Genomic DNA, 22,908 nt, shown 5'->3' on the forward strand with positions numbered 1-22,908 from the left:
GAGGCATTTAGGACCACACATTTGGATTTAAGCAGCTGTATTTCTCCCTGAGCTGTCTGTAGGGATCCTTTAATCTTACCCTCAGCCTGTCCACAAACCAGCACTTGCTGTAATATGTTAATAAAAACCCTCTTACTTTCTCAGCTTAAAGTGTCAGGAACTGCCTGTTTATTACTCTGCCTATAACACATTTGCCCATAGTTTGCTGGGATTATCATTTAGTATCAAAAAATTGCTCTCAAATTTCCCATAAGTTTTGCTGTTATTGCTCACCATAGAAGTGGAGTTACCTGAGGTATGTTGCACAGGTTGGAAGAGGATCATTGCCAGTGCCACCACTACATTTCCTCCTTAGTGAATTGATCTCACTTCCTAACCTGGCAGAAAATGATCCCCAGCCTGGCTGGTACTGAGGCAGCCAGCCACAGAAAGAAATAATTCAGGACAATTCAGGACAAGAGCAAATGTTGTCAAGTTGTACCAGGGTAGGTTTAGATTAGATATTGGGAAAAATTTATTGACTGAGAGAGTGGTCAGGCATTGGAGGAGACTGCCCAGGGAAATGATGGAGTCACAAAAAATGTGAAGATGTGGTGCTTAGGGTCATGATTTGGTGGTGAACATAGAGCTCTCAGGATCAAGAGTACAGCCTCCAGGATGAGGGATATACCTTGAGTCTTTGGCCACACAAGACTCACACCGTTGCCACCAGTACTAAGAAGATGCTACCTTTCCCTAATCCACCCCTTTTCTCCCTCCTCACCAAATCCATATCTGATGGATAAGTAACCAAGGCAGTTTTATCTATCTTCAAGAAAAGTGTCCTTGTATCTCATTAACTCTTGCTGACATAAACCAGGACACTAACCCAGCAGAAAAATATTCATCTGGTCAGTTTTCTTTTAGAGTGGGTAACTGCTCTCCTCTCATCACAGCATCAAAGCTAAAAACAGGAAAGAAAGAAATAATTCAAGACAATTCAGGACAAGAGGAAATGTTAAGTTGTAGCAGAGTAGGTTTAGATTAGATATTGGGAAAAATTTCTTGACTGAACGAGAGGTCAGGCATTGGAACAGACTGCCCAGGGAAATGATGGAATCACAAAAAAGTGTGAAGATGTGGTGCTTAGGGCTATGGTTTGGTGGTGAACATAGAGCTCCCAGGATCAGGCACAGCCTCAGGATGAGGGACAGACCTTGAGTCTTTGATCACACAGGACTCACACAATTGACACCAATACTAAGAAGATGCTACCTTTCCCTAATCCAGCCCTTTTCTCCCTCCTCACCAAATCCATATCTGGTTGTGATAAGTAACCAAGGCAGTTTTGTTTATCTACAAGAAAAGTGTCCTTGTGCCTGATTAACTCTTGCTGATATAAACCAGGACACTAACCCAGCAGAAAAGGGATTATTCTCCATTCCTCCTTCTCATTTACTTCTGAGTGAGCTCCTTGCAGAGAACTGGCTGCTCTGGGACAGGGCCTGAATTATGTCCTCTGGTCAGTTTTCTCTTTGAGGGGTAACTGCTCTCCTCTCATCACAGCATCAAAGCTAAAAGCAGGACCTTAGGCAACTGGATGTGCTTGACTTTCCTGTATCATATAGCTTCTGGAATTAAATACCCACATTCACACAAAGATACACTTCCTGAAGTACAGGGAGCAGCTAAACAAGATTGTGTTTCTGGTTTAAACGTGCCTTAAGATCTGCAGCTGCAACGCTTGAATAAAATAGAAAGCAGGTCAAAAAAGCACTCGTTAGATGAAGCACCTCTACAGAGCTACTGCTAAGATTTTAGTGCCAGGGGAATACATTGCAGGGTCTGTCATGTGTTTATCTCTCAATTTATCAGAGGAGGGTGTCAAAGGAAACAAGAAGTAAAAGATCAGCTAGTTTGAGACTGACAAGACCATGTTGTCTAGGTTGCCTGAACAGCGACACAGCAAAGTGTTAACCAGCATCGTTAGCAAAATCAGGGATGGGAATTGCACGTCTGATGGCACTTGTGAGGAGCAGCCACCATCTAATGAGTGCCACGGGTCTCTGCTTAGTGCTGAGTACTGCTGGCTACATCTGTGAAACAAGGTGGAGATAAAATATAAGGAATAATAAAGTGGGATGTCATTAATCGGCTTCTACAGAAGGAGCGTAGCAGTAGATAGCATTTAATAATGCATCGCCCCAAGCAGCTCGGTGTCTGAGCCTGATCTTATCCTCTGCATAAAGCATCTCCCCTGAGCCCCTGCTGGCTTTGTTCACTTCAACAACTGCAGCATCAGACCTGGTTTGCTGCCAGTGGGTGGGAGCAAGAGGCTCAGCCTGCCAGGAGGAGATACACAATGCATAGGATGCCTTTCTGCCCAATTTAAGGAAATAGCAGCAAATGACAAGGCCATTTAGGCTAAACCATAATTGCCATCTAGCCCACCCATTGCCAGTTAACAGGAATGAAACAAGATTGTACAGGTTGAGCACTGGAGGCTCTGCTTAGCCAAGATGGAGCACACAGCTGCTGGATTCAACCAAAGCAAATGAGTTTGCCCATGTGTCACCGTGATATTTTATGAAAAATCCCTTCACCAGGATTTCTTCTCCTGGGAAGCTGGGAAGCTTCAGCTTCTCACTGTTTTGCTGCTTTGGAATGTGATTTGGAGAATTTACCTTGCAAGTGAATTGTTTTAACTTAATGACCAATCCCAGTCCAGCTGTGTCGGGAGTCTGGCCAGTCATGGGTTTTTATTATTCATTCTTGTTTAGCCTTCTGATGTAGTCTTTCTCTTTTCCTTAGTATAGTTTTAGAATATAATATAATATAATATAATATAATATAATATAATATAATATAATATAATATAATATAACATAACATAACAACATAACATAACATAACATAACATAACATAACATAACATAACATAACATAACATAATATAATATAATATAATATAATATAATAATATATCAGCCTTCTGAGAACTTGTCAGTCAAATTTTCATCTCTCATGTCATCTGGGAACCTCACCACACTACACCCATGAAAACCTCAGGAATCTCAAAATGAATGAGTGTCTCCACTCATTTCTGGGGAAGCAGCAGGCACATTTCAAAGACAAACCAGCAATTGTGCAGCATGCTTGAATGTTCCACATATATGGAATACATATGGCGTGTGCACTGTTGACCCTCCTCATGACCAGAAAACAGGTCCAGGATTTGTCTTGTGGGAAGCTGAGAAGCCTCAGAGAAAAAGGAAAAAAATAATCATCTGATTTGCTTCTCCTGTATTTTTCTGCTTTGGAATGTGTTTGGACATTGTTTCCCAATGGGTGATTGCAGTAGGACATGTAAATGCTTTCTTCACGGCATGACCTGAATCAATTCCTAATTTCAGGCTTTTTTTAATAGGTTTTCCTCTGAAACCTTTCCATCCATTCTTTTTTTCATGTCTGTCTGTAGTGACAGGTTACACAGAGTCAGAACACAGGTCTGAGCACTGAAGAAGTTTTCTGTGTCTTTATAATCTTAGTCCTTGACACAATTTTGTCTTAGACCAAATAGCATTGCCTTCCAGAAAAGCCTTGGTATGTCTGACAGGTTAATAATGCCAAGGGACCTTTAGCATCTTTGAAAACATGGTTCAAGAAGCAGAGTTCAGCTCTCCTGATCAGAGCCAAACCAGTGGCCTTAAGACCCAAAAAGTTATCGTAGACAAATTGTACCATCCATATTATTACATCTCCCCCAACAACTGTTTTCCTCAACCTTACCTGGAAAGACATATAGAAGAGTGACTGACTTGACTCATATAATGCTTCTTAAAAAAATTCTTGATGATGTCAAGGCAGTCATTTGCCTTATCTGCTCATCCAGCCTGTCTCAGGTATCTGCTCTAAGAAGAAAATGTGAAATATAGAGCTACAAATGTAGAAGTACCTCTATTACCTCTAAAGGCAGCATAAGGAGAATGGCTTTGAAGCAGAGCTTTGGTGAGATGAATGCCACTCTAGCAGTCTGGATCATGCTCTGGCAGTGACAGTTTTTCCTCACCATCTGCAGGTTCAAGAGACCTGTGGCTATAGTGAGGCTGGTTTTGATGACAGCAGGCCTGGCTGGGGTGGAGCTGGAAGGTGAGGGGTCTGCAGAGAAAAAGGGTTCTGGATCAAAAGCCAGGAAGTGAATAGTGGAGATGCAGTCAGTTAAGCAGTGAGACATTCTCTGCAGTGGGTCAAAAGAAGTTTAAGAAGGATTTAAGTAGTCACGAAACACTGCAGAGAATTTAAGTGACTGGTCCCATTAGATCAACCAGTTTCCCCACATTCAAAACCTGAAGGCACAGAGATCATTTGCTACACCACATATTCATAAGAGATCCATATTCTTGATCTCTGATTACATTAAGAATGATGGATTTGGCCAGAGAAGACAGCGGCTGATGAATTTGCTGGAGCACAGGGGAGAGGAGTCACCACAAAACCAGGCAGGCAAAGTCACCTTTATACAGCCATGGGATGCAGAGCAATAATCAGCTGGAGGGGAAAAAAACCAACTGTGGCAGACAAGGACCATGCCAAAAGCATCCATAGGAAAAATACAAGTGAGAAGGAAGGATTGAAAAATGACACATGCTTACACCTGAGTTTGCTCAGCCTGGTTCTGCCCTGAGTTGCCTCACCTGGTGCAGTTTAACAGAGATGTTTCCTTGGAGCAGAGCTGATTTCAGGCTGTTCCTCCTCTCTGACTTAAGAGGAAGGGAAAAGTGTTTACCTGATCAGTTTATGAGTAGCTGTGAGAATCTGTCTCTTTTCACATGGTGCTAGAACCTCTAAACTGCTCAATGCATCATAACCCCAATCTCTGTTTACCCTGTTCATCTATATTTTGGTCAGATTACCAGAAAATCTTATTTCCTCCTTAAACTGCCTTTTCCAATTATTGCAGTAATTAAAGAATGAATTTGACTAAATACATATTTAGGAAGTAATTCAGACTTGAGAGAGCCTATTCAGAAATTTGGTTCACTCTGTTATGCATAAATAAAACAAACTAATAATTTTCTGAAACATTTTATTCAGAGCCTTGGTTTTTTGTTATTATCTCCACAAAATCGTGCTTCCTCTTCTTTCATCAGAAAGAAAGAGATTTCTTTTCTCTTCTTTCTCTTTCATCAATAAACAAAGTGCTAGATTTTCTTCATTTGAGTACATTACCTTAATTATCAAAAATCATTCTAAGAAAGCTTAAAAAGGGGTTAAAAAGCCCTGTAATATATGATAGGAATATATACACACACGGGTATACATATAATATATATGTCTGACAGGGACACAGTCCAGCATGTGAAACCAACAGATTCTTCAGTTTTTACAGATTTGACTGCAAATAGTTTTTTGCATTGCATTTTGATGTAAATTCCTGAGTACCAAAACCACACAATCAACCCAAGCACCATCAGCTGTGGATATGATTTAATTTTTATAACGTGTATTTTTATGAGTGAAGATAAAACCACAGGACTGTGTATGGGATGGAATATCCCATGGAAAATACTGAAATCTGGTATCAGATCTGGTGACACAAGTGGCCTTGTTGTTCCTCAGGAGGAAGACACAGGTCTGAGCACTGTGTCTTAAATCCCTTAACTAAAACTGGGCCATATCAAACACTGTGTGTGTGAGCTGGTTATTTATTTTTTGTGCATCAGCCTGACACACACAGAGGGCTCTGAAGCCTGGCTGTGCCCCATCAGGTGGCACTGGAGGGTCCCAGATGATGAACAGTGCTGGCAGATGTGCAACAAGGTCATTCTGATCCTGCATTTTTCCCGTTGTCCTGTCACAGCTGGAATTGTACTGCACACACAAAACTGCTCAGTCCTGTTCCCAAAGTTGCCTTCATTGAAAATATAGGAGTGCCCTCTGGTGGAAAACTGAGCAGATGAAGCTCTGGTGTCACTAAAAATAAGCAATTTCCTCAAATGAAAATGCCAGCTTCTTGCTGGTACACCAAAAGGTCTTAATTACATAACTGAATATTCCTAGGCCAGATTAATCATTTTGTGCTTTGCCATTCTGCTAGGAATTCTTCAGAGCCCTGAGGCTCCAGGTGTTCCAGCCAGGAGCGGTGGTTTGGTGAAAATATCAGAGGAATGGTTGGGGTTGGAAGGGGCCAGGAAGATCACCTTGTTCCAACCCCCTGCCATGGGCAGGAACACCTTCCACTGTCCCAGGCTGCTCCAAGCCCTGTCCAGCCTGGCCTTGGACACTGCCAGGGATGGGGCAGCCACAGCTGCTCTGGGCAACCTGTGCCAGCTTTGAGTTTTCCTCTAAGATTGAGTTTAATTCCATTGCTCTGCAATCTGGAGCTCCATCCAGATGTGGGTCAGAGCTTGGCTGCCTCTGTTGCTGATTCCCAGGGCTCAAGAACTCACACTTGACTCCTACTACAGGGAAGGAGAAGATGGAAAGTGTGGCATTCGCATTTTCTGGAAAAATCCCTTTGCCCAGGCTTATTCTCCTGGGAAGCTAAGAAGCCTCAGAGAAAAAGGAAAACAATAATTATCTCATTTGCTTCTCCTCTGTTTTGCTCCTTTGGAATGTGTTTGGAGATTGTTTACCACAGGTGATTGTTTCATTGTTTTCTACTGTGAGTTGTTTTAACTCAATGGCCAATCAGTGCCAAGCTGCATCAGGACTCTGGAGAGAGTCACGATTTTTCATTGTTATCTTTTTAGCATTCTGTAAGTATCCTCTCTGTATTCTTTAGTATAGCATCCTTTAAAATAATATAATATCATAAAATAATAAATTACCCTTCTGAGAACATGGAGTCAGATTCAATCCTTCCTTCATCTGGGGGGAAACCCAAATACAATAGAAAAGTTTGCGGAGGGTCAGCAAAGTAAAAACAGAGAAATTAAGTACTGTTGAGATTTGTGTATTAGTAGCTCAATGATTTAAAAAGGAAATGTAGAAAGGAAAAAGAAATATTTTAAAAGCCATGAAATTGGATTAGGAGCTAATAGGGAATCCCCAGGTTTTGGGGTGTGTTATCAGAGCCATGTGTGTCCACAGAGATGGTAAAAAATGGTATCACAGCAGAGCTGCTAGAAAGAGAGAGGGAAGAAAAAGAGGAGAGGAGAGGAGAGGAGAGGAGAGGAGAGGAGAGGAGAGGAGAGGAGAGGAGAGGAGAGGAGAGGAGAGGAGAGGAGAGGAGAGGAGAGGAGAGGAGAGGAGAGGAGAGGAGAGGAGAGGAGAGGAGAGGAGAGGAGAGGAGAGGAGAGGAGAGGAGAGGAGAGGAGAGGAGAGGAGAGGAGAGGAGAGGAGAGGAGAGGAGAGGAGAGGAGAGGAGAGGAGAGGAGAGGAGAGGAGAGGAGAGGAGAGGAGAGGAGAGGAGAGGAGAGAAAAGAAAAAGAGAAGAGAAGAGAAGAGAAGAGAAGAGAAGAGAAGAGAAGAGAAGAGAAGAGAAGAGAAGAGAAGAGAAGAGAAGAGAAGAGAAGAGAAGAGAAGAGAAGAGAAGAGAAGAAAAGAAAAGAAAAGAAAAGAAAAGAAAAGAAAAGAAAAGAAAAGAAAAGAAAAGAAAAGAAAAGAAAAGAAAAGAAAAGAAAAGAAAAGAAAAGAAAAGAAAAGAGAAAAGAAAAGAGTAGTAATTTGCTAAAAAACTTAGGCTCTCAGATGATGACGTTCTTTCAAGGTAAATATACATTAACTTGATTATTTGATAACCTAAACAGAGCTTTTGATTTGTTGCTTGGCACTAAAAGTATCCTTGGAGCTGATGAAAAAATGTCCTGCTTTTGCAATATGGAATATTAAAGAAAAATTACTTTGGCAAATGGCAAGTTTCCTGGTAAACACTCCCTGGCTCTGTGGGAGTGGTACTTCACTGACCCAAAGTGTTTGCTTTCCACAGAGCCAAGGACAAGCAAGAAAAAGGTCTGTGAGACTGAAATCTGCAGGTCTGTCATATGAGAATGCCACAATGTAAAAACTTTTTAATATTTATCTTCTAAAGCCACACAGACATGGAGATAATCCAGGCAGTGAAATTTTAACCTCTTTTTATACACAGGGAAATGAAATAAACATCCATGTAAATGGTTTTCACTACAATAGAACAGTGGGATGACAGAGGGGGAGTCAAGGCTGATGAAATTCTCCACCAATACTTAAAGAAGCAATTTAATAAATCTTTGAACCGTGATCAAGGTTCAAGGCAAGGCTGGATGAGGCTCTGAGCAGCCTGTTCTAGTGGGTCTCATCCCCGCCTATTGGAACTATATGGTCTTTAAGGTCCCTTGAAATTCTGTGATTCTGTGATTCTAACATCCACCTTCATGAGGACAATCATCACACAAAAGCCATTTAGAGAACTGGGACGATGGATATGGAACTTCTGCCCAAAAAGGGAACCAAGGGAGCATTTAAATTACGGACCTCCTCTGATCCAGGGAAAAACTGTGGATCAAATTATTGAAAAAGTAATGCATAAATCCATGGAAGCTGTGCTGATGGCAAAACACATCCAATATTTCAAACTTCCATCAAGCAAGCCTGTGAGATGAAAAGGCCTCATGGCAGCAAAGTCCTTAAAAGGGAACTTTCACATTTCTCTTTACATACCCAAAGCAGAAATGTGAAACTGTTACTCTGCTGCTCTAGTATGCAAACTGCTGCCAAACTTCTTGTGTTCAGCTGAAAGAATCAAGGCTGAAATAGAATAACTGCATCAATTGGCTGGGTATGGTAAAGTAAATAAAATAAATATGGCATGGAAAATGGCAGAGCAGGTTTGGGTTGCAGTGACTCACACTTGCTGTGCCAGTAATGCCATTTATGGACAGGATTGCCACAGGAACACTCAGAAATATGATGGTTTGGATAGACTGGAAGCAAAACTAGGTTCAGAGGGGGATATGGAATTAGGAAAGGAGATAATGGGATGAGAGGGTAGGGAGGGGATGGGCTGTAACTCAGAAAATGGGAGAATGAGGAATAGAATCAAAGAACATTACGAAATTAATCATCTGGCCATAAGAAAGGGGACATGCACAGATACCAATGATGCCAACCTTTGGACAGCTGAGGGTCACCCACTGTGAAATCCAACATCCTTTTCATAAGATCGGTGTCTGGGTGAGGGGAATAGAACTGGGTCACAGTATTTATAGAATTGTATTTGAAAGTGGACCTAAATCTCAATTTACATTTCAGAGATATAATTAATAGCTTCATGGTTGCACATAAATGCCTGCATAGCAGCAAATTAATACATCAAGAATCACAGAATTGCTGAATCACAGAATGCTTTGGGTTGAAAAGGACTTTAAAGCTCACCTCATTCCACCCACTGCCATGGGCAGGGACACCTTCCACTATCCCAGGTTGCTCCAGCCCTGTTCAACCTGGCCTTGGACACTTCCAGTGATGTGGCAGCCACATTTCCTCTGGAGGCCAGGGCCTCCCCACCCTGAGTAAAGAATTTCTTCCTAACATCCAATCTAACCCTGCCCTCAGTCAGTTTGAAGCCATTCCCCCTTGTCCTGTCACTCCCTGCCCTTGCCCAAAGTCCCTCTCCAGCTCTCTTGGCTCCCCTTTAGGTGCTGAAAGGTCTAAGGTCTCCCTGGAGCCTTCTGTTCTCCAGAGTGAACAACCCCAATTCTCTCAGCTTTTCACATTCCTCAAAGCATTTAGTTCAGTTGTGAGTCTGCAACTTCCTGACATTCCCCAGGGTATCCTGCCAGGGCTCCAGATAAAATCTGGAAAGGCACAACTCTTCCACATGCACCTGCAACCTCCCTGGCACTGCAAAGGTGTCTTGGTTTATATGAGGTGGTGCCAAGTGTCTCTTTATGGACTGCTAATGTATGTAGAAAATGTAGGAAAAACCTACATTTCAGGTACCCTCTTTTAGTTAGAAAACAGTATAATTCAGTTGTGTTTTATGACTTACCTCAAAAGAGTTTGTTCATTGATTCATAAAGAACAGCACTGTATTTGCTTTTCCCTGACTTGACCACAGAAAAGCACCAACACAGGCATGCATACTGAGATACCATTGATACTCATGTGAACAACTGGATACTTTCCAAAAGCAGAAAGCTGTAAAAGTTGTGTATCAGTTTCAACCAGGAAATATTTTTTTCCTTAGCAATCATTTTTCTGCTGGTCATTACAGAACAATGTGTTCTAGGTTCATCTTTCTGGACTGTGTGTACATTTTCTATCACATCGCATCAATCTCTCTAAAGGGAAAAATATTGCAGGATGCAGAAACCAGGAATCTGTGTCTGCCTTTGTAACACTTTTTTCTCAGGGCCTTTCCCAGAAAATAAATGCCCCCTCTTCCCTTTGTTCCCATCCAGCAGCTCTGGAAGACAAGCTATGGAAAGGCTCAGCATCACCAAAGTGTGGGGAAAGCCCTCTCAGTCAAGATATGCTTTGAATGGGTATTTAAAATACCTTCTGGTTGTGTAGCTTCAATTCATCTTCTATCAAGCAATTTCCAGCTTCAGACTGTAAAAAAAGTGAGAAGTCACTCCACAAAGAAGCTTGGCTGTGGCCAATGGCAGCTGGTTCAGCAATTATTTTGAGTCAAAATGCATTTAATCAGCAATATAAATCCCAAATGATTCTTCAAGCTAGGAGTTCAAGTAGAGTTTCTACAAAAACCTCTTTTTACAGCTCCAAATATTTCTCATTTACTTACTGCAGACAGTCCAATAGAATGTTCTGTGTGAGACTCACTGACTTGGAAATCAGGATTTCCTGTTTTCTAACACACTTTAACATTACTTGTTGCAACAGGTTCAAAGTATTTTTTACCAACTGGACACCATTACAAAAAGATCAACCTTCCTTCTGCATCTTCTACAACTCTGGTTTATTTTTATGCCAGATGCATGAAAAGACTAAAATGCTCATGTATAAAAATTTAAGAAATATGAGCATTTTAAGGAATTAATTTCACACCCACACTTTTTAAAATATTTCACAGTAAAAGGCCCCACACTGTCACTACTGCTAAATTACAGAAAATCTTTTTCCAGCAAATACATGCAGCAAACAAAGGGGTGTTCATGAAAAACTTCAATTTGTGTAGCCTGTATTTCTCAGACAAGTATGTCTGAAGTTATTAACCATGTAAATTGAACATAAAACCTGTTTTATCCATGAGTAATAAACAAATGCCTCCAGGTGATCATTACATTTGAGATATCTGTGATAGTTTGAGTCTGCTTTGCTTTGTGTCTTTCACTGTTAGTTAGAGAGGAAGGGGTGTATTCTCACTTCCTTTAAATAACAATAAAAATTAATAAATCACCTATATCAAAAGCCAGTTTGAATTCTAAGAGAAGTCATTATGGTTTGTTTGCTCTGTTTCCTGTTGGCCAGATTTAGTTCAAATAAGGAATTTGTTCTAGAGAATCAGCTGGGCTTTGGTTTGGTTACACCTGACTCTCACAGAGAAAGACATATCTGAAAAAAATTGTGTTGTTCTAAAGGTTTCCACAAAAAATTCTTCTCTGTTCTTCTCTGTTCACTTTCTATATATCTTTCCACACTTACAACAGGCACTGGTTTATTTGATTTATGGGAGAAATATGATTGGAGGGATAAACGTCATCTCTCTCATGGACCTGTATCTGATATTTTCTCTTATTCTAATCTAACATTTTAAATATATTAGATATGTTGCTTCCCAAAGGTGACTTCAGAGGTGTGTTTTATCTATTTGCAAGAAGAACATGAGCTGAAATGCCAGTGCTTTCACTATTGGGTTGTCCCAGGAGATGGAATGAAATTTACCCCAGATTTCTTTTCTGGAGTCAGAGTCTTTTGTTCCATAGCAGAGATTTAGAAAATGTTTCTAGTGACTTACTAGATCTAAAGGGAAGCTGAATTAACAATTCCTATATGCTTAAAAAAAAGACAATTATGCATTTTTACAGTGCTCAGCTTTTCCACATTTCTGCAAAGATTGAAAAGAACACAGGCACGTATTGAACTTTATGAGAAGTGTATGAATGTTCTGATTGAATTATTTGCTAATCCATTTTGGGCTTCATGAGAATGACTTTCACACAGATACACAAAATCCCTCCTGCAATTTTATGTGTTAGACTTTAAAAGCTCTCTGGAATAATAGTACCATGAAAGAATGATATTCATCACCTGAGGAAACCATGAAATCTCCTTGTTGCAAACTTTCTAGAAACATATAGCAAAACAACTCTAAGGAGCAGCCTATCTTTTACAGATCAATTTCTAGGACCACAAGAGAAGGACTAGGCCTCTAAAAGTTTCTGGATGACATTTTTTTTTTCATTATTCCATTGTACTCTGCTTATGTACAGTCACTCTGACAGCAAATTTTTGATTAATTGACTCTGTTGCTTCTCTCTCTAATAATAATAATAAAAATAAAAATCTGAAGTGAAAGATGAGTTGGGTTGTGTGGAAGAAATCAGTAATGTTCCTTTTAGCCAAACAAAGTTACATTTGCAAACTGTTCTGACAGCCAAGAAAAAAATCTGTTCAAAGTTCTGAACCACACAGAACTGCATGGATTTTAATCTAAAGTGCTGCCTCTACTCTCATTAACTTCAGTGGGAATAAAGAATTGAAGAAAGTGGATTTTTGTCTTCATGGTTTGAGATAAATCAGATTCCTGCAGTTCACAAGGCCTGGAGGAGAACTTCCACTGTCAAATTACTCAAGCTGATCTTTTTTTAAAGAACTTTCCATAGATTTATCTTTGAAAATATACAAACATTTGCAGAACTTAATGGAATAAATTCTTAATTTATTTTTTTAATTGAACTTCCCCACCCCTTCAGGTAATCCAGATGAGGAAGTGGGAATTGCTATGCTAAATTGTTCTTTGTACCATGGATCCGGATGTCAGTTTTATTAATCTTTTCTTTCTTCCCAATTATTTCACCCACAGACCATGAAATGTAACATATCTGACAGTCATTCTTTAGAGAACAAATTGTTTTTCACTATTCAAACAGGTGGGGCACGCTTTAAAGAAATACTTTAAGTATCATAATTTCATTTTAATAGTACAAATAAAGCTCAGGTGACTGTAGTGAATGAATGAATGATACTTCCATTCTTTTACCTCATCCAGCCTACTCAAATTGTTGAGTAGGGTGGATGAGGTAAAAGAATGGAAGTATCTCCCAGGACATTGGGAATCTGGAGATGCTAGACTGCCTCCTCTCAATATAAATGCAGTCAATAGCTATGGTAGGTGTCTCATGAGGCTTTCTGGTGGTGATAACCCTGGTCTCATCAAAATTCAAGTGCCACAAGCACTTCAGATAAAAATCAAGTGCCACAACACTTCAGATAAAAAAGTAATTGTGCCCTTATCTCAGAACATGGAAGGATATGGGAGACCTTATCAGAAGCAACTTCCCGTGAGTGCTGCCCGCTGTACAAAGGAAGAACAAAGGCAGTTTTGTTTTCCAACAGGGGTTATAATACAATATTGGAGTTCTGGCAACAGCAGGCAGCTGCAGGAATTCTGCAGAATTCAGGAAACAGTGAGGCAATATTGACTTGCAGCATGGGCAGCACCCTGCACCCAGTGTGGTGAGGAGGGTGCTCAGTGTGCAGCACTCCACAGCAAAGGCAAGGATGGGGAAGGGAACCAAGACAGGAATAAGGGATGTGCAGATGCTTTATGCCTTCTGATAGCCAACAGACTGCATGGAAGGAAGCAAGAAAGGTTGTATTTGAGCAATGGGGACCTGTAGAAGCTGCCTTTGTGATATTTTACCTTATAAGAAAGTGCAAACAAAGATTCTGCAAGAAGGAAGGATGAGCAGAGAGTGATGCCAGGTTGGATAGGGCTTAGAGCAACCTGGAGTAGTGGAAGGTGTCCCTGCTCATGGCAGGGAGTTGGAACTTGGAGATCTTTAAGGTCTTTTCCAACCCTGACCATTTTATGCTGCTCTAGAGCAGAGCACATGCCACACATCTCTCCCCACTGAAGACATGAAACATCTGCAGCCATTCTGCAGTAACTTAATCTTGAGCAACATCTGGGGTGAGTTATGTGTACAATAACCACAGAATCACAGAATCACAGAATCACAGAATCACAGAATCACAGAATGGTTTGGATTGTAAGATCACCTTGTGTTTGGGCAGCGACACCTTCCACTAGATCAGATTACTCAGAGCCCCATCCAACATTTTCTTGAACATTTCCAGGGATGGGGCAGCCACAGCTTCTCTGTACAGCCTCTTCCAGGGTCTCATCACACTCATAGTCCAGAATTTCTTCCTAATATCTATTCAAAACCTGCCCCCTTTCAGTTTAAAGCCATCCCCCTTTGTCCTGTCACTACATGTGCTGGTAAAAAGTGATGACCAGTGCCACAGCCTCAGTGAGCTAATGGAATAAAAGTTTTATTCAGCAAAAGGAAGTTCAGGAACAACTTGGAATAAAACAACACTGGGTTGCTCACAGTAGAGATCATTCTGTGTACAGATAAGATGTTGACTTATGTCTCTGCCTCAAAATATTTATCCCAGTCTTTTGCCAGAAACAAGAAAGACAACTGCAAAACAACCAGCTCAGAACTCAAGCTTTTATTTTGTGAGCACATTAGCACTGTAGCTAGATCAGACTAGAAATTGAAGCTCTGCAAAAGGACAGGTGTTCTGTCTTCTCTTTTTCCTTACCCTGGAGACAAGGAAAAAAAATCCAGAACAATTGAGCTGGATTGGTTCATTTTCAGTCACCTGTTCCTCAAGGAAAGTTCTTCTTTGCACAATGGGCAGCCCCAAAGCTGATGTCATTTATCAGCAATAAATATTGACAAGGAAAAAGAGGAAATGTATATATATACAACCCTGGGCTGGGGAGAGCCTTTCACTCTCCTGCCACTTCCTCAGGTACAGGAGGAGTCTGGTGGATGAAGGTAATGTATGCAGAACTGAATTTCAGCCTTAGAGATTTTATCCATACAGTCTCTTGTTCATTGTGCTACAAATTTTAGTGGAGTTAATAGCTGAATTTTACCAATAATTGATAATGTGATAATAGAAAGAAAATTTATGCTTATAATATCTCAGAGAAAGAATGTAAAATAAAACATATCTTCTCTGAAAAACACCTTCCATTAGTAGGGATGAAAAGTTGATTCAGTGGAGTCTAATTCTTGTATTTCTTTAGATCAAAATGTAACACTTGGACCCACTTGCTTCTTCCTACAAATGTGAACATAAAATAATTTTTGCATTTTGCATGGGGTTATCAGTCATGGGAAATGCTTTTCTAATGTCTTTTGAATTGCTTTGGTGTTAAATTTATTTCACATCAGTATTGGGATCAGTACAGCTGAACTCAGAATTTTGTCATCTCGAAATGTGAACTATCTGTCCCAACTTTCAGGTATATATGCTGCTGAAATGTCTAATATATATTATAGTATGTAATAAGCTGATTACCTTTTCTTAATGGACAGTGAATTTATTACTTTAATGAAATTTAAAGAGGCAAAGTCAGACAAGGTAGAGGAAAAATATTTAAAAATAACTGAAAAGACAAATATTCCCACTCTGCTAAACTTTCATACTCGCTATGCCCTGAAAGCTGTATCAGATGGCAGGAGAAAGGTTCTACTGAGGAATGAAACACCAGGATTAAACACAAAGACCATATTTTTCAAGTAGAAATTTGTTTACACTTTTAAAGCTATCAGTGTATTATTTTATTTTACACTCAATCAAATTTTCATGAAACCTTGGGTTTTCAAGTACAGCTGCCTTAAAGTGCATTTTGTTAGCAAAATGTTGGCAAAATTGTTGGCTTTTTTTTTTTCAGTAGCATAGAAGTGATTTAGTGGATTGAGCACTATTGACAGAGAAGGATAATTCTACCTGGGAAACCTCATCCTTTGATGATGGTTCCAAAACATTTAGTCCAAGAGACAGATTTGATGGTAGAGTCTGCAGTTGAGGATGTGCAGTTGTATTTAATCCACTTTAACTCTGGATCTAGAAATATTTTGTTTCCTGTTGCAGTATTTAATCTGGGAAGTCCCAAAAGATTTTTTTCCTGTGTGCACAGAAGGGCAAGACAACTTCTCTGTGTCTAAAAATATCCCTGCAGTTTAAGAATTTATTCTTCATTGATATCAGTGAGATCTCTGCCTCTACTTCATGCAAATGATTTCCTTATGAAATCACAGGAAGACAAGATAAAGACTGAATATCTGAATTACATGATAGAACAAGGGGAAGTGATAAACTAAATAGGGGGACATTTTTTTTTTTCAATGATAGTTTCCCTATCAAGCAGAATTTCCTAGATTTTTATTGAGCTGTCCTGCTCACACCATGGATTTTTCTGAGAGGCCAGTTCTAAAGCATTTTATATTTGTTGGCTTTTCTTATCTCTATTTCCTTCTTGCCTGTCTGGTTTAATGTAGTCTTCCTTGGGATTTTGCCACCTCTTTTTAATAACCAAAAGACCTTTCCCCCCATATATCCTCATCAATACAAAAATTTATAATTTTTGATTCTTTTGATGTGCTGGAATAGCATCCTGTATATATGAGTCGATTTCAGAATGTCTGTGTACACCTGCATGAGGTGCTTCACGAGTCAGAGTGCAGTAGTCAACATTATTTGTAATAACATCATATTTGAAGGTTTTCTTTATGTCTAGGTGTTAGATGAAACATGAGGTGTTCACCACAATTTGATTGAGCCATTATGATGCTCATTTAATGAGGAAACAGGGAAGTGGGAAAGAAATGGAGACTATAGTTCATGTGCTCCACTGCAAAACACCAAATCTCATTTGAGAAGCACTCAGATGTGACAGTACTGAACACATTAATGGGCTTTTTTATATACAGGGAGGCAGACATGAAGGAAATGCTAAAAATGTAAGATATCTTGAATAAAGGAGTCAAAAGGAGACTGATCCATCTATTCCAAATGCCACACAACTTTTTGCTATTTGCAGTCCCTGCTTCCATGCAAAGTGGAGTCTTCTCTCTGCAGGAGGCAGGGGTGCCCATGCACAGTTTCAGCACATCCATATTCAGGATCAACTAAAATAAACTTCTTTGTGCAGGCTTTACTTTGCAAAACTTTGTATCTTTCTCACATATCACATTCTGCCATAAAGTGTATGCAACAGAGACTAATGGATTTTGGGGGTTTGGTTTTGGTTTTTTTATCCCTGTAGAAATGGATCTACTAACTGCAATTATTCTCCTGGCTGCTTTGTTACACCAATCTGATGGACAGGTAGGATCATTCATCTTTGCAAAGCACCCATATCTGACTCTTTTGTGTAGAAATCTGACCTGATATAGTCTGGTCTTGTGGTCTCTAGAGATTTAGAATTATGGGGTGAAACTATTGTTAATATGTTAATCTAAAATGTTGAAGATGAACTCTAATTTTGTGCAGATATTTATTATTATTATTGTTATTATTATTATTATTATTATTATTATTATTATTATTATTATTATTATTATTATTATTATTACTATTACTATTATTACTATTACTATTATTACTATTACTATTATTACTATTATTATTATACTGGTTGAGCAACCTGGTCTAGTGGAAGGTGTCCCTGTATAAGACAGGGGCTTCAAAGCTACTGGCCCTTTGAGCTTCCAACCCAAATCATTCTGCCTATCAAAATACTCTTAATGGAGCTACTTTAAAAAAAAATCTTTTTCATAAATAAATGAATAATTTAAGATTCAGAGATATAATTCATAAATCTCCTAGAGAGGATTAGGTTTCTAAGATATCTGCTGTGCAGGTACTTGAATCAGAGTTATTTATCAAGATCTTCTTATTAATGAATGAAAAGAAACAAGTACTTTAGGAAAAAAAAAATTCATTTTCTTCAATAAATCTGAAGTGAACCATGCTGTAAGTTGATACGTTCCTTTATCTGAGTATAGCTGCAGCCTAAAACTACTGGCTGAGGTGTTATTTCTACCACCATAAATGTCTTCAGTTAAACAAGATTTATGAGACCAATTATTGGGGTTGACCAAACAAAAGTGACAAGAAAATCATAATTTATCTTGTTTATTATACTTCTGTTAACTGGGACCTTCACTGTTATTTTTTCCAGGGTCTTCCATTTAGAAGTGTGAAATCTTTCTCCTTTCCTCATTTTAAGTCTCCAAATGAAAAACAGATCGTTGAGCTGCACAATGACATCCGGAGATCTGTAATTCCCACAGCCAGGAACATGCTGAAGATGGTGAGCTATGAACTGCAGCCAGCCTGCTTTTCCCTTAAAGGAAATGATGGGACAAACCCAGCATCAAAGGAAGCTGTGGGATGAAGGGATTAAGAGCAGCCTGATGAGAAGGACTTGGAGAGGTTCATGGATGAGAAACTCAGCATGAGCCAGAAAGATGCTCCAAGGGCTGGAGCCAGGCTGGGAGAGCTGGGAGTGTTCAGCCTGGGGAAGAGAAGGATCCAAAAGGACTTTGGAGCCTTTTCCAGGGCACTAAAGGCACTATAGGAATGAGGAAAAACACTGTATGAAGGCCTCTTGGAATAGCACAAGGGCTAATTGTTTTCAGTTAAAAGCAGGTAGAATTAAATTAGATATAGGAAAAATTTATGATGAGGGTGGGGAGGCCCTGGCACAGGTTGCCCAGAGAAGTTGTGGCTGCTCCATCCCTGGATGTGTCACGACCAGGCTGGATGGGGCTCTGAGAAACCTGATCTGGTTGAAGATGTCCCTGCTTGTTGCACAGGGTTTAGATTAAATGACCCTTCAGGGTCCATTCCAGCCCAAACTATCTCTGATTCTCTGAATCTCAGAAGAGAAACAAACCCTGGATGAAGGAAAGAGCATGCAAAGCAAAGGGGGAGCTGCATCTTCTGAATCTCACACTGTCAGGAAGGCAAGGGAGACCTAGATCTGCGAAACTTCTCCCATCCCTGTCTCCCCTGATGTCCTGATTATCCCTGTCCCATGAGCAGCTGAGCTGGTCAGTGCTTTGTGGTTAAAATCCTGCATAGCAAGGCCTGAAACATTCCCCAGGTTCAAAGCCCAGCTGATATTAATCACCACAGCTCAGCTTCACCTGGGCTGAAAATCAGATTTATACCACTTAGTCCAGTGCACCCTGAAATGTTCATTCAGACACAAAGCTGAAGGAAAGCAGTAGTATGTAATAAAAACCCTTTTTAATCAACACCATCTGGAGATCAGGGCTGTGTGATAGAACTGTGCAGGATAACCTGCTCTGAAACCTTTAAGAGTTGAAGAAATGTGATTTCTGTGCCCCAGGACAGTAAATCAGCACAACTCCTTTCTGTTGAGGGCCATGGGAGCATTCAGTGCTCAACACCCGAGCTATTCCCGTTGCAATTCCCTATTTCCATTTTTTTCCTTCTCATGGGCTGCACTAACCTATCTGTGACCTGGATACTTCTTCCTTTGTGTCTTTCAGGTGTGGAGTGAGAAAACTGCCAAAAATGCTCAGAAATGGGCAAATCAGTGTGGGATGAAAGTCAGCCCAAGAGACAAGAGAGTTATTAATGGTACTGACAAGCATGGAGCCTGAGCTGATGGGTTAATGGCAGTTTGCAGATGACCCCTGTGAATGTGAAATAGAAATAAGCATGACTTTAATCTGTTGTAGAAGAGCTTTTCAGGATTATTAGATGGAAGGTGTCCCTGTACATGTCAGGGGGGTTGGAATAAGATGATCTTTAGGTCCCTTCCAACCCAAATCAATCTATGATTCTGTGATTATTAAACACAAAAGCATCATTTTTGTCAGATGAACGCTCTGAAATACAACTTTTTACAAGCCCTTAAAATCACAGGGCAAAGTGAATGGCATCATAGGCATATTTTTAAGCATATAGCTACAGCCCCTCTGTCCCACCCCTGCCCTATACTTTGCTTCTCTCCTAATAAATTAGATTTACTTCTATTCCAGGTGTCGCCTGTGGTGAGAATGTGTTACTGTCAGCCTACCCAAGGACATGGGCTGATGCAATTCAAGTGTGGTACAGTCAGTCCTCCAATTTCAAGTATGGATATGGAGCAATCTCAAAAAATATCAATGTTGAGAGCTACACTCAGGTATGGAGACTTGAAACAAACTGCAGAGATACAGGAATCACAGGAATACACTTAATCCAGCTGGGAGCTATTTATAATCAGGAGAAAATTATCAATGTCATCAAACTATTATCTATAATTCATATTCTGATCCAAAAATGAATTATAAGCTAAAAGTCTTCTCCATCTAATTAGGAGGCAATGGAACTAGTATTTTGGAAGAGCTGTCCAGAAAAGAAATATTAGTCTGTCGAGAAAACTTTAATTTAGAAATAAATATATTCTATACAGAGATAGAAATATCTATTAAGAAGTGTCAAAGAAGTGATTAAGAAGTGTCAAAGCATAATACCTATGATGAAAATATTTGAATTTCAATTTCAGTGTCCTGCCAGAAACTGTGTTCAAAAACATTTGGAAATTGGAGGAAATTCATTTTTCGATGTATTGTTTATGATAGATAAACTTTAAATTTAAAAGCTGACTAGAAAACCACATGAAAGAAAAAAAATATTTCCTGGTTCTGTTACTTTTGATTCTTATGAGGTGCAGAAAAAGCATCTTGTATATATGAGTGGGTTTCAGAGTGTCTGTGAGTTTTTGGGTTTCAGAGTGTCTGTGAGTTTTTTGTGAGTTTTGGGGTTTTTTTTTAACAAGAATTCACCCTGAAATAATGTGCTTGTTTTTTGATCTGCAGCTAATCTGGTACAACAGTTACAAGGTGGGATGTGGAGTTTCCTACTGTCCCACAGGCTCCTACAAGTACTTTTATGTTTGCCAATACTGCCCTGCGTACGTACTGCCTTCTTACTCAGCTATGGTGATTATGGATATATTACCAAAACATCCTTGGCTATAGGATAAAATAATTGCCATCTACTTTAACCATTTAGATTTTTGAAAATCGCAATGTGAATTGTGGGTTTAGCAGCATGCTGAATATCAATATTTGTTTTATTTCACATTGAAAGAGATATTAGGGAAATTTTAGCAGATGAACAAGGGCTTATCTCTGTCAGAATCAGGCATCAGGCACAAATCATGCTGTAGTTTTGACCACAAAGGAGAAAATCAGATGTAAAGTGGAGCCAACAGCAAATTAATATTCCCAGAGGTAAAGAACTGCATTTCAGAAGGGTTTTGCTGAGGTTTGGAGCAACCTGGTCTGGTGGAAGGTGTTGGAGCTAAGTGATGTCTAAGGTCCCCTCCAACCCAAAGCAGTCTGTGATTACCTCAATCAGTTGAAATCTATCAGAGAAGCAGAGTTAGGAAGCATATACATTTTTTTAACAGATAATATTATACATATACAATCAATCAATTCATTTTGTTTCTCTAAACCTTATTGTCCCTCTTACTTAAAATCTTTTTTTTTTTTGTATGCTGTAAATATCTGAAACTAAAACATGACTGCCTAGGAAAATATTTTTATCCAAAAACTTCTGGATACCTTTTAGTGCAATAAATAACAAACTGCTGTAAATGGCTCAGAGCTTCATGTTGATCTTGTTTTGTCTTGTAATTCTTTCAAATTTCAGAGGAAATAACCCAATGCAAATAGCTATGCCTTACAGAAGTGGACCAAAATGTGCTGACTGTCCTGGCCACTGTGACAAAGGACTTTGCAGTAAGTCACTCCATTCTCCTTGAAAAAAAAACCCAACATTCTATATATATTCAAGCCATTTTAATAGCAGAGCAAAAGTACAAAGTTTATATAGACATGGACAACAGGAATTTCTGGAAAATGCAGAATCATCAAACCAGAGTTTCCACATAATATTTCATGTGTTTTCTTCTTTCTCTTTTACTTCAGCCAACCCCTGCAAGTACCAGGACCTCCTTGGAAACTGCAAAAATTTGAAAATGTTGTTTGGCTGTAACCACTCACTGGTGAAGAAGAAGTGTCCTGCAAGCTGCAAATGCACCACTCAAATCATCTAAAATCCTGCTGGGTGTCATTATAGCTGCTGAGAGATTATAAGGAAAGTGTAGAATCCACTGTAAAGTATATTGTGTATTCACTCTCAGTGCATCAGCTCAGGTTGACCTGTAGGTAGGACCTGTAATTTTATGTGAAATCTGACCATTATTTCAGTCTTAAATTAGACTAGCAGCTCAAAATAACCTCTGATGTTATTTTAGGTTTTGTAGAAATCATGTTTTAAGCTACTAATGTTTACTTTGTGTCTTTCCTAGGAGTGGATCTGCCACTGATTTATTTCTTTTTAATAGAAAACCCACTTTTGAAACACTTCAGGTTTTTTTGCATAATTCCTTAGATGCCACTAAATTTTCTTCTGTAAACTTTTTTTCATTGTTAATGGAATGTCTTCCTGCTGAATAAACACATGATCTACCACCAGTTCACAAACAGAGCTTTTAATTAAAGTTCTTTACAAATAAAAGGATGGGAGTTTTTTGATTTGGAAAATTCCTTATGGATATTTTGAGGTTCTTTTATACTTCATGTGAGAGTGGATGAGAAAGAAAAAGAAGTACAAAGCACAAAGGGAAGCAATTTTTTATACAGGCAAAAATAAGAGGCAACTTTTCCTCTGACCTAACCACAAAAATCCTGCTACATCTGCCTGCAGGTGATAAATTATAACTAAGGTGATAAATGATAAATTTATTGCTGTAGCTCTTTCCCAGTGACCTTGCACCACACTGAGTGTCCCACCAGAGCCCCAGCTGCTCCTGAAAGAATCCAGGTTTTCCATAGCCCTCTAATCACATAATCCAGCCTTGAGCAGGACTGAACTCACTTACCAATTTCCCTTCTTATTTCAGACCAGTAAAAATAATTTTCTCCA

General features: G+C 39.4%; 1 protein-coding gene across 1 annotated transcript in view; it reads left to right on the forward strand.

Moving 5' to 3' along the window:
• CRISP2 (cysteine rich secretory protein 2) overlaps nucleotides 1-22,036 on the forward strand; it is a gene marked incomplete at its 5' end in the record, with an annotated part of 36,732 nt that extends 14,696 nt beyond the window's left edge. The window contains 1 exon segment of the mRNA XM_058020863.1: nucleotides 21,909-22,036. Within this exon segment, the coding sequence (XP_057876846.1) occupies nucleotides 21,909-22,036 (128 nt within the window).
• Nucleotides 22,037-22,908: the final 872 nt, after the last annotated feature.

The sequence above is a fragment of the Melospiza georgiana genome, chromosome 3 (genome assembly GCF_028018845.1).
Source record: "Melospiza georgiana isolate bMelGeo1 chromosome 3, bMelGeo1.pri, whole genome shotgun sequence".
In the NCBI taxonomy this organism is placed as follows: domain Eukaryota; kingdom Metazoa; phylum Chordata; class Aves; order Passeriformes; family Passerellidae; genus Melospiza; species Melospiza georgiana.